The sequence below is a fragment of the Fragaria vesca genome, linkage group LG4 (genome assembly GCF_000184155.1).
Source record: "Fragaria vesca subsp. vesca linkage group LG4, FraVesHawaii_1.0, whole genome shotgun sequence".
Taxonomy (NCBI): domain Eukaryota; kingdom Viridiplantae; phylum Streptophyta; class Magnoliopsida; order Rosales; family Rosaceae; genus Fragaria; species Fragaria vesca.
In genome coordinates this window covers 4036853-4048884 of record NC_020494.1, presented here as the reverse complement: position 1 = coordinate 4048884, position 12032 = coordinate 4036853, and the positions used below count along the sequence as shown (strand labels likewise).

At 35.0% G+C, this 12032-nt stretch overlaps 3 protein-coding genes across 3 annotated transcripts in view; 2 read left to right on the top strand and 1 right to left on the bottom strand.

Moving 5' to 3' along the window:
• LOC101295991 (AP-5 complex subunit zeta-1-like) overlaps positions 1-2531 on the bottom strand; it is a 7642-nt gene extending 5111 nt beyond the window's left edge. The window contains exons 1-5 of the mRNA XM_004296447.1: positions 2387-2531; positions 2157-2300; positions 1562-1653; positions 738-834; positions 76-119 (exon numbers count right to left, since the gene is read on the bottom strand). Coding sequence (XP_004296495.1) covers positions 76-119; positions 738-834; positions 1562-1653; positions 2157-2300; positions 2387-2500 — 491 coding nt within the window. The 5' untranslated portion in view covers positions 2501-2531. The remainder of the gene's footprint in view (positions 1-75; positions 120-737; positions 835-1561; positions 1654-2156; positions 2301-2386) is intronic.
• A 3415-nt stretch (positions 2532-5946) lies between these two features.
• LOC101303217 (putative ribonuclease H protein At1g65750-like) lies at positions 5947-6972 on the top strand. Its single transcript, XM_004297858.1, has one exon. The coding sequence runs from the start codon at positions 5947-5949 to the stop codon at positions 6970-6972; it is 1026 nt and encodes a 341-aa protein (XP_004297906.1).
• A 370-nt stretch (positions 6973-7342) lies between these two features.
• LOC101302931 (probable polygalacturonase At3g15720-like) overlaps positions 7343-12032 on the top strand; it is a 10844-nt gene continuing 6154 nt past the window's right edge. Inside the window, exon 1 of the mRNA XM_004297857.1 lies at positions 7343-7750. Within this exon, the coding sequence (XP_004297905.1) occupies positions 7343-7750 (408 nt within the window). The remainder of the gene's footprint in view (positions 7751-12032) is intronic.

Sequence of the window (12032 nt, the reverse complement as noted above, 5' to 3'; positions counted from 1 at the left end):
CTGTATGCATGTGTGTGCATAAAACATAATATATCTTTCAGTAATAAATCAAATTAGATGTACGGAAAAACTCACCGTTCCCCATTCCATGCAATCAACTTTAACATCAAGGGAAAGAACTGCATTACACATAATGAATGTTAGAAACTTACATAATACAGCTATTTGACAACAATTTTCAATCCAAACAACAATTTAAAAAGAAACAATGTCAACAGATCACAGAATACAAAGCAGAATTATTCTGAAGAAGTAAATACAAATGAAAACAAGGAAAACAATATAATTAAAAAAGCATAAATGCAAGTGAAATATTTGACTACAGTGGCTCTGATGCTGTTTCAATACATTTGAATTTCGAGAAGATTTACAATGATGGAGCTATTGACAAGCTGCAACTATCATCAACTAAAGACCATGAAGCAAGACATGTACCGATATAGTCTTGTTTATCAGAGTTTACACCGGAAGTTATGCCCATTGTGCAACTGTTTATGTTTTAACCTTTCAAGCATAGATGAAAGTATTGTAGCCTAAGCATCTTTACACTTCAACTATTGGTTAATATAAGTATGACTTGCAAGTAGCTGAAAACCATCTATGCAGATGGTAGTTTCATCCACGAGTTTTGCATAATCTGATGAGATAGACTTCTTCATGACATATCGTAATCTATCTCATACGTCACATAAGTACTACTTTCTCGTACACAACAATGCTATAGATCTAAATTATACCTGAGGCAGTAAGGTAGGGAAAGACGTTGAGAGCTTTTTCTTGTTTACATTCAGAAAGTCAAGGGTCGCTTCTGCGACAACTGGATCTGCAAACTCACTGCAAACATATTAGAAAATTTGAATGTCTAATGACCATAGATATTCTACATTACATAAGCAACACAGAAGCATTTCAACACAAAGTTCCAAGTATTGCTTATGATACTATCGTTGGGAATTACTTAAATATATACAGATAACTTCATCTTCCAATCAACAAAAGAATATAGATACATTATGCTTGCTTGTTGACTTCATCTTCTGGTGCCTGATATAACACCATATAGACCCATACCATCTATCAAGGGTCTCAATATTCGAATGTTTTCCTGTCTGATATGAGTTCTCGGTTGAGTATACAGTTAAAAGGAAGTCTCCATTGATTAAAGACATTGAGATATGCAGAGTTCATGTTGATTTAGATGGATGAAGCATAATTCTCTTCATCATCTCCATTACCAATTGACTCCGGTATTTGGGTTACACACGAGGGACTAACTTTCGATGATGGTGAAGTTGTGAACCAAAATGTCAGTACATAAGAATACTACTCATTCATTTTATCGTACAGAATTTTTAGCTAGCAGAGCAGTGGGTTATTTACAGAACTTATTTTCCTCTTCTTGTAGCAACCAACTAATTATATAAGAGCAATTTTCCAGCCAATACAATAACAACCTTATTTATCTGAATGAAAACTAATTACCAGGTACATGTCAAAATAAATAAAAGAATAACATAATCTTTATCCAATATCGTATCTGAAATTAGAGAACATCATTTACCGGCTCAAGCAGGAACGAAAAAATGTCCTGAGACTGGGATCAGCGTCATGCAGAACCAAGTCTCCAAAATCAAGGCAAAATTGAAGAATGGCCTGGCCAAAAAATTCGGGGAGAAAGATGTAAGAAAAAGCATCCCAAGGAAAAAATTATCCTACATACTGTGGAGTAATTGGTGACAATGAAAAAAAAAAAATGCAAGATGGTAGATATGACATCCTACACTACATTACACCTAATCAACACCGAAAGAAGAGGTCTATTACTTTATGACTTACAGATGTGCAAGCCCCCAGAAACAAACATTTTAATTCTCATCACAAGTAGGGAAAGTAGAGACTTGGATAACTCACTAAAAATCACAGCTCCGGTTTCCTTTGTTACTAATTCACACAGAACGCTTCCGCATCCGAAAATCAAACAAATATGAAAATTGAAGCATCACATGCATTATCTGTATCATCTAATTATTTTTCCACAAATACAACATTTCAGAATCGAAACAGATTTACAATTTACCGCCACATAGTTCTAAATGTTAAACATACAAAGTTACCAAAGCAGTAGAAACAAGAATACAGTAAAAAAAAAGACGAACCAGCAAGAGGAGGCTATTAGAGGTGGTGCGAGATTCAGAGAGAGAAGCGACGGAGCGTTGAAAGAGCTTGTTAATCTGGGGATAAACCCTCGCCACCAAATCCTCCGAATTCTCAGCTTTACACAACTCATACAGCTTCTTCACCTAATCCATTTCACCACAGAAAATTTCATGATCCAACCACGGAGCTCATTACGCAGAGATAGATAGAATGATAAAAGAGTACTCACGGATTGGAGAAGAGCGGGATCGGAAGCGGGATTGTTGGCGGCATTGGAGTCTCTGGCGCTGTTTGATAAGGTTCTCAGGTAGAAATCCCAGTCCCGGTAGTCTCCGTCCACCATTTTTATCTCAATCGGTTTTCTTCCACCGTAAATGGATAACAGAAAGGCTCGAATCAGAGAGGTGAAACTGCTCTGAGACTCGTCTCCAGTGTGCCTGTTTGTATTTTTGAACGGCAGGTCGTTTAAAAAAATAAAAATAAAATATACATATAAACTAGCATTTATGCACGCGCATAAAAGGCCGCACTCACGCGCTATGCGTGGGATTTTCTGGTCTACTATATCACTTGGTACCAATACATTGGCCTTTGATACAAATATTGTATGTTTGCAAGGTTTTCCAACTCAAAATTACGACCTCGAATTCATGATCTTAGTTACAAACTAATGCTGAGTAATCATAGAAAAAATGCCAGCAATGCAATTAGCTTCGTTTTCTTAATACTGATAAGGTATTCTTGTGTTCATTGTTTTTGGTACAATTGTAGCATATTAGCAATAAATAAAGAAAAAACCTGATTAAATCCCATGTACATGGTCTCCAAAATCAATGAATTCTCAAATTCCCTACAGTTTAATGTAAGCGTTCTCCATTATACAGCTTTTATTGAGACTTTTGGTCCATAATTACACAGTAAGAGATACACAGTAAGAGACTTTTGGTCCCCTTCAATTCTTGTTGTGGATGCATTTTCTTCCCTTTCTTCAAGCTGTTGTGATCGTACATGGCTGCAACATTTTTGTTGTTGTGAGGCAAAGAAAAATTACAAACTAAGCCAGAGGGAATTAATGAAATTGCAATACAATGCAGCCCTATTTTATTAAGCACACATATTCAAAACACAAATATAATTTCAAAAACGATGGTAGGTAAATATTACCTACATTGAGAAACATGCAACCCAATTGAAATTCTCATTCTCTGGTACTATCACCATATGAAATAACTACCAAGAGCCAAGCAACATAGCTCGCTCCATCATTTTCTCAATGGGCCGCTTTCTGTTGCAAGGGTTTTCCAATTTCCATATTTACACTGCAAAAAATCAAAAACACACCCGAGCAATTGTTGGATACCATTCCTTTTTCAATCTTTTCCTTTTATAATCTAAACTATAATTGATAGAAAAACGAATAAGTGATGAAGGATAAAGTGTAGAGATAAAGAGATAGCAAGAGAATCATTATCTTATTCATTGATATGACCCCTTTATATAGGGAATTACACAATACCAATATGGTAAGGATATGAATACATAGATCTAGTCAAACTACATATCCTATTGACATAAAGCCAAGACACACATAAAGAATATCTAGAAAGATATAGAATATCTTAGAACAATAAGCACATTGTACCTTATATGACATGGGCATGATCAATTCAAGGATTATCGGTGATCAATCTAACAAAACAATTGCATTACATCGATCATAACAAACCAAAATCAATGACGCAAAAAGAAAAAAAAACAAAACAAAAGGGGAGAAACTTCCTACCTCAAGTGTGATGGTCGACATAAACTTGATTTGTCAAGTAACTGCAATACATGAATAAAACTGAATAAATTGATACCATGTAGATGGTTACAATTGAATGGATCGGTACAGACAAAGACGAAGAAATGAAAGTCTCAATTGAACATTGGCGCCGAAGAAAAAAGAGAGAAAATACATCCAAGCATGCTTCAGCGACGAAGTGAAGACGTGTGTTAACTGCAAATCGTGGAAGTTGCCTGTAGTCTATTGAAAACCATCTGAATATGAAAAAACCGTCATTCAAACATAATAAATAACAAACTCTTAAAGAATCATGAAAAAAACTTCATGTCAAATTGCCTAAAAAAAAATCAAGAAAAAGCAAAGGAAAGACAACATGAGCGGAAGGCAATTAAAGAGAGGAGGCAAAGACATCGAGAACAATTCTGGCAGAAGGTGAGCCATTTTTCTTTTTGGCAAGAGGGGGAAAATGTGAGAGAAGGGGGAAGATATACATGCAGGTGGTTTGAGATAGTGCTGATAACCGAACAACTTTACTTTTGAAACCTGAACTTTTTATCTTTCTATCTGTTTTTTTTTTCGGAGAAAATCTGTTTTTTTTTTCATGAAGGAAATTTGATTGTTTTGTCCTTCTTTAATATATTTCTGATTTGCAAGATTGAATTTTAGGTAAGGGTATTGGCAAGGATTATAATAAATTTAACCAAAAGCGGTTCCATAAGTCAAATTGGCTTAATTAATACTGATATATTTGGCAATGAGGTCGTTTTAAAAATTCAAAGTCATGGACATGGGTCATATCAGCTGTATTGATTTTGCGTGCAGTATGTGTAATGGAAAAGGGAGCGTCCACCCCACAACCAGTTTGCTCACCCCGTATTTTCTTCACACCCAACTTATATAATTTTAATTGTAAGTATGCTTTGTTCATTCATTAACAATACCTAAAAAACCATTTTCTCAATTCTATTTTGTTCACCCTACATTCTCTTCATATATTTTGTCAAATTCAGATTTGCTTAAGATAAGTAAACCACCAAATGAACAAAAATTCATATGAAATTATAAATCCAAGTTAAAGAAGAAAAAAACTCTCAAATTTAACAACTCAATGGGTATCAGTTGATTTCAAGATGCACAATGTCTTTATATGTATCTCTAGTAGCAACGCCTTCCATACTTCTAAGTTTCTTGAACTGATCTATCTGTTGTTCATAAATACAGTATAGTAGTTGTTCGTGAGAATTTACATACAAAGTCGACATAGGAAATAATGAGTAAAGGCACAGACGAATCATCAACAAAGAAAAAAAATACAAACAGTTTACTTGATTTTCAGGTTAAATGTTAGTGTCTTCAGACTCACGACCGAATATGATAAATCTGGGTTAGAATTATGAAATTTGTGTTCATCTAAAACAAAAAGATAAAAAAGATAAAAATTTATAATTTGTAACAACTTATTGTCCCTTACTGTAATTTTGTATCAAGATATTTTGGTATTTCAATAAATCAACGTGTAGGGTGAGTAAAATGGTTTGTGGGGTGACAATAGACGCACTCTTATGGAAAATTATTAATCGGTCCGAACACGTATTTTATACTTATTTCTGTTTCTGATTTGTCTATATACTTTTTTTTTTCACTTCTAATGGTCTCCACATAAAGAGTAATTTAAAGTTGGGTTTTGATGTTAGATGGGTAACGGTGATTATGAATTGTGTCTGCTCAATCACATATGCTATCTTTGTTAATGGGAAAGCAACAGGGATTATTACACCTACTAGAGGCATCAGGCAAGGGGATCCACTCTCCCCTTACCTATTCATTTTGTATACTGAAGGACTCTCTGCACTTTTGTCTCAAGCTGTGAACTCAGGAGTTTTAAAGGGATTGAAAATGGCGCCAAGTCCACCAAATCTACACCATCTCTTTTTTGCAGATGACAGCTTATTTTTTGTAATGCTACTCTGAGTGAATGTTAAATGATCAAACAACTCATCAACATGTATGAGAGAGCAAGTGGACAACAGGTTAATTACTCGAAAAGTTCGGTAGTTTTTAGCCGGAACTTGCCAGACGAACTCAAGCAGATTTTGGCGTTAGAACTAAGAGTTACCAAGGTACATGAGCATGACAAGTACCTTGGACTACCATTCCGTGTTGGCAAATCCAAAATGGATAAATTCAGTTATTTACAAGAAAAGGTTACGAACAAGTTGGTGAATTGGAAGTCACAAATTCTTAGTTGTGCTGGTAAGACCGTTTTGATTAAGGTTGTGGCTCAAACAATGCCTACATATGCTATGAATTGTTACCTCCTCCCCAAAATCCTGTGTGATAACATACATAAACTCTGTGCTTCTTTCTTTTGGGGTGATTCGGAAACCAAAAAGAAAATTCATTGGCAGAGTTGGGTGAAGCTTTGCTTGACAAAAGAGGAAGGTGGTATGGGTTTCAAGAATCTCTATGCATATAACCTAGCGCTGCTTGCGAAACAAGGATGGCGATTTATGTCTCAGCCAAATTCACTTGTTACTAGAGTGTTCAAAGCTAGGTACTTTCCCACAATCTCGTTTCAAGATGCACAACTTGGGGACAATCCCTCCTATCCTTGGAGAAGGATATTAGAAGGTAGGTCTGTTTTGCAGGCTAGTGTTAAATGGAGGATTGGTGATGGTACAAAGGCGAGTATATGGAAGGATGCTTGGATACCTGAATGTCCCAAATACCTTATTCAGAAACCACCTCATACCCCTTATGAGTTGGTGTCCGATCTACTTACTCCCTCTAAAGATTGGAATGAGCAGTTGGTTCATCATCTTTTTCACCCTCAGGTTGCTGTGCAAATCATGCAGATTCCTCTAAACAGACATGATATGCAGGATTCCCAATACTGGGCACCAGATAAAAAAGGTTTCTTCTCGGTTAAATCTGCTTATTGGATAGCTCGTGCAAATGTCATGGGTAATGTTCTAGCCTCTTCCTCACAAGGTGTACAAAGCTCTGTGGCAGAAAATATGGCAGGCTAAGGTCCCGGGAAAGGTACAAGTTTGTGTATGGCATGCGTGTCAAAACTTACTGCCAACAAGAACAAGACTTACCACTAAGGGATATGAAAGTGCAGTGGATTGTATGATATGTGGCCACCATTATGAAGATACTGTACATTTATTCTGTCAGTGCCCTATTGCTAAGGAAGTGCTCTCAAAGCTCCCAAGTAATATTATTGATACTATTTTGCCAAATCTAGTCTTTAAAGAATGGATGCTAGAAATAGTGTTAGATAAACCAAAAGTCTTTGAATTTGTTATGATGATTATCTGGGCATTATGGAAGAATAGAAACTCCATGCTTTGGGAGAATATTTTGAAAACAGCTAATGATATTTTTCTGGGCACTATGACTTGGCTTGAAGAGTTTCATAAAGCTCAGCACACTACCAAAATTAGCAAGAAGAAATCTAGTGAGAAGTGGACCGCTAGCTCTTATGCTTCAAAGCTTAATGTAAATGGAACTTTCTTACCTTCTTTGACACAGGGAGGAGTTGGAGGTATTCTAGGAGACTGCAATGGTAGTTTTATTGCAGCCTACAGTAAACCAGTTCATTATGTTGCTTCAGCTCAACATGTTGAACTTATGGTAATTAGAGCAGCCTTGGATTTTATCAAGCAGCAGCAGCTTATAAACATCATTATTGAATCAGATTGCTTGGTAGCTGTTCAAGATATCCAGCAGCCTAGCAGGAATCTCAGTATCATGCATGTTGCGGTTCTAGACATCAAGAGTGAGCTCCTAAATTTGCAAAATGTAGAAATTAAGTTTGCGTCCAGATTATGTAATCAAGTTGCTCACAAATTAGCAAATTTGGCTTATGAGTCTGAGGCTTATCAGGAATGGCATCAACAGCCTCCAACCTGTATTGTAGATGCACTCCACTTTGATTGTAATTCTATTTAGTCCTTTGGACGTTAAATAATACCAGCGTAGCTTCTTTCAAAAAAAAAAACATAAAGAGTAATTTTAAATATACACCCCTAATCTCTTAATACACATTATTTACTTAATACACTACCCATCTAGTTTTTCATTTCAATATTATACTAAATACACATCCCAAACTGCCTAAAATACCATCAATATCTAAAACTAATAATAATGTGTTATTTAATATAATTATTATATATTTACTATTTCACAACTCATTTACGTATTCTCTTTTATTTTCTGTTAGATTTTGTTTAATCGGGTTAGAAATTTTTTCTTGATATTTTTCAATTTATAATCAAAAGAGTAATATTATATTCGAACTCCAAATCTCCAATATGACATATGTCGACTAGAATTTGAAGAAAACAAAAATATGGAACATACATAATTTTTTCAAAGTTAAAAAGCTAGTAGAAGTACAATAGCATAAAACTAGTTTTTAGTCTGCATGATAAAAACTAAAGTTGATAAAAATAAAAAAAACAAATGAATCGGTAAATCATACATGTGATTACAACAGTAGTTGAAATTCAGGCGATGAATTTTGGAGAAGAGGTTTTTATTTATTTTCTTTTGATGCGTAGTAATAGTGGAGAAAAGTTAGGTTTTAGGGAAGAGGAATTTTTTTTTTCTTCTCTTTAATAATTGATGGATGTTTTTGTAATTAAACATACCTATAAAGTCTGATGTGTAATATAAAATAATAAGGATGTGTATTAAGAGATTAAAGGTGTGTATTTAAAATTTCTCCCACATAAATTTGAGTTAGGGTGTGGCTATTGCCACCCTACAAAATACTATGTTCACTCTACGAGTGTGTGATTTATTAAAAGACTAAAATATCCTGATATGAAATTACAATAAAAGATGGGTATCTTATAAATACAAGGTGTTTTCTTACTATACCCTATAAAACATGAAAACTTCATTCTTAATTAATGGTTTCATTCATCTTAAAACCCTAATTCTGATGTCGTAGAAAGGACCGACTTTAATGGAGTTGTCAGAGTTGAGAAGTACCTATATTGTACAATGTAAACCACAACCTTATCATCAAGTACTTGTCACAAAAAGTTTCTTAATTGCAACAAAACTATATATGCAAGTCTCTACATTGATCGAAGACTCTAACTCAATATACGATCACTACACCCATTAGAGGAATTACTTGGCAAATTCAATTTCTTGAAACAATATCAGCAAATCAAACATATATTTTTTCATGTTGTTGCAAACGAAAGGGTGATCGAAATGCATCTCAACCATCTAATTCTCCAAAGGGTCCAATATGAAGATATTCCTTAAACCCTCATTGCTTAGCCTTCCAGAACTAAGTAAATAGGTGAACATAGTAATTACAAAATATCATAACGGCATAGTTGTATAATATTATGTGGCTAAGCCGTGGCCTCTTGGTTATCTAGCGTAATTGATATTATATGTATAGGTTATGGGTTCAAATCTCATGAATTTAGAGCTTTTAATAAAATTAAAAGAAAAATTGTTGGACTATATTACTGAGATTGCCTAGACTCCAATGTGAACTGATGTATGAGTGATGCTTGTGTTTAATGAGTGTGACCCAAACTCTAATATTTTTCTTAGAGCATATATATAGCGGGAAGATAAATTCATGTCAAAAATGATTCTTGCTATTTTGATGGCAAGAACCCATGCAACGGGAAGAAGAATGATGGAAAAGAAATGATGGGTCCTAGGTCCCACCACCCACCATCATATATCACCTCCATAGGCTTCACCATCAAATTTTGCTTGTCTCTGTGATAAGCAACAACTGGTGGGACCTGCGCCCGCCAGCTGTTTTTTTTTAAAGAAATTAAAAAATAAAGTGGTTGATAGCTGCAGAGTCGTTGACCATTCATTGGCTGCCACGTGGAATAGATTGCTAAATTTACAGAGTTACACCGCTGATAAAAACAGGCCTAGAAAAGCAATTTACAGTGAAGAGTAACTGATGGAAGCAATTGAATTGATGGTTTGATGGAGTTCAAGGGGTGCATATGCTTTTAGAGTAAGTAAAAATTTATTTACATGAGATATGTATAGTGTTAGCGATATAACTAATACAGAAGAGTGAACAATAACAATCCATAATATAATATGAAAGTTAGGAACAAAAACGCACTTGAGCTGCCTGCAACTTTCACGAAAGAACAAATTTATAACCAAATTCAGAAAAAAGTTGAAAAATATCATCACTTCTTCTCAAATCTAATATTGACACCATTATACTTATAATATTGACATTAAGGTCAACATCGGTTCTATATTCTGGTGAATGACAGTTTGTGTTTCGCGGTCCGAGGCAGTGGCGTAGCCAGAAATCCTTTATAGGAGGGTCAAAATATAAATAGCTTATATTAAGCATGAAAATTATTCTAGAACTAGGTTGTGAGATTTATAGTAAATTGCAAATAGTGTATGATACTATATAACTTAATCCCAAAATGTTTATGATGCATGGTAAGAACTGAAACTAATGCCTAATTGGACTAACCATGTAAATCAAGAAGTAAATCTTACAAGACATTATGGGAAATTAAATTTGTACATGGTTAAGGGCAAGCGGTAGTCTTCCATTAACAAAAAAAGAAATAATACTAAGGCTGAGCATAAGAAGAAGAAAATAAAGAAAAATATAATATGATGTTAGGCCAACAAATATATATAGTATTCTTCCATTAACAAAAAAGAAATAATACTAAGGTTGAGCATGAGAAGAAGAAAATAAAAGGAAAATATAATATGATGTACGTAAGGCCAACAAATATATATAGTATTCTTCCATTAACAAAAAAGAAATAATACTAACGCTCAGCATAAGAAGAAGAAATAAAAGGAAAATATAATATGATGTACGTAAGGCCAACAAATATATATAGTATTCTTTTGAGTCGAGAATTTAGAAAAAATGCAGGTAAATGCTTCTATTTTTCGATGCTGTCATGGGGGTCAGTTATGTGTGTAATGATACTACATGTATTGAAAAGTAAGAAAATTTGAACAAATCAGCAGCATGGTTGAACCTCCTGACCCTATCAACCTTAATTTTCTTTTTAACTAACTCTTGCTTATTTGGATGCGTGTTCTACATTTAACTAGCGTGATGAACTCTTTCGAAATCGTGTAATTAAATAATGATCGAGTTTTTTCTTTTTGATTATTGATGTCATTGAAAGAGAGCAATGTGCCGAATATAATGTGGAATTGAGTGACTTAAGCTGCCTTTGGAGATCTTTGTGAATCAAATAAAAATGATCTGTCAAGTGATTAGTTACTTAGGGTTTAAGCAGGCCACCAATTAACTAACATTAAAATTAAGGTTCCCTTATTAAAATTAAAATGATCTGTTGTTGGAAGGTACTTCAGCCGTAAATGGCTTGGGGATGTATCTAAAGACAGGCTGAAAAGTGGGTGGCTGTGTATAGGACTAGAAGGGCTTGGATCTGAGGTTCATCGGAGTGGTTGTGGCAATCTGGTTTGGGTGTATGTCAGGCGGTGTTGGTATTCAGGGAAGTAATGGGGTATGTTGGCGCCGGAAGAGGAGGAGGGGGCTTTGGGTCTTGTTTTCCTCTTGATGTTAGGGTTGTCGCTTGGGCTTGGTGACTTGTTTTGAATAAGCTCGGTTCGTATCATCCGGACTTGGTTGGCTTTGGGCTTTTTTGGCTAGTTTCGATCCTAAGGATGTTCCCTCTACGTAGGGTGATCCTAGGTGTTCTTAAATAAGTTGGAGGATTCTGACAATTACTATTTATGATCATGTTGCCTATTTTAGGGTTTGCAGCATTAAGATGACTTATGTCACGTAAGTTGTTTTGGATAGTTCAATTTTTACGTAACCCGTGAGGGTGGATTATCATTATGTTCCTACATTTGCTTTGATCAATTAAATGACTTCACATCCTGATTCTAGGGAAAAAAAATAGTGTAAACTCTTATTCATTCTGAGATGGGGCTAGTGCAACTACCCTCAAACCTTGATTAATGAAATTGCAAAATACATGAGGGATTTGGGGGGGGGGAGGGGAGGAGAGAGAGAGAGAGAGAGAGAGAGAGAGAGAGAAGAGAGNGNGNGNGNGNG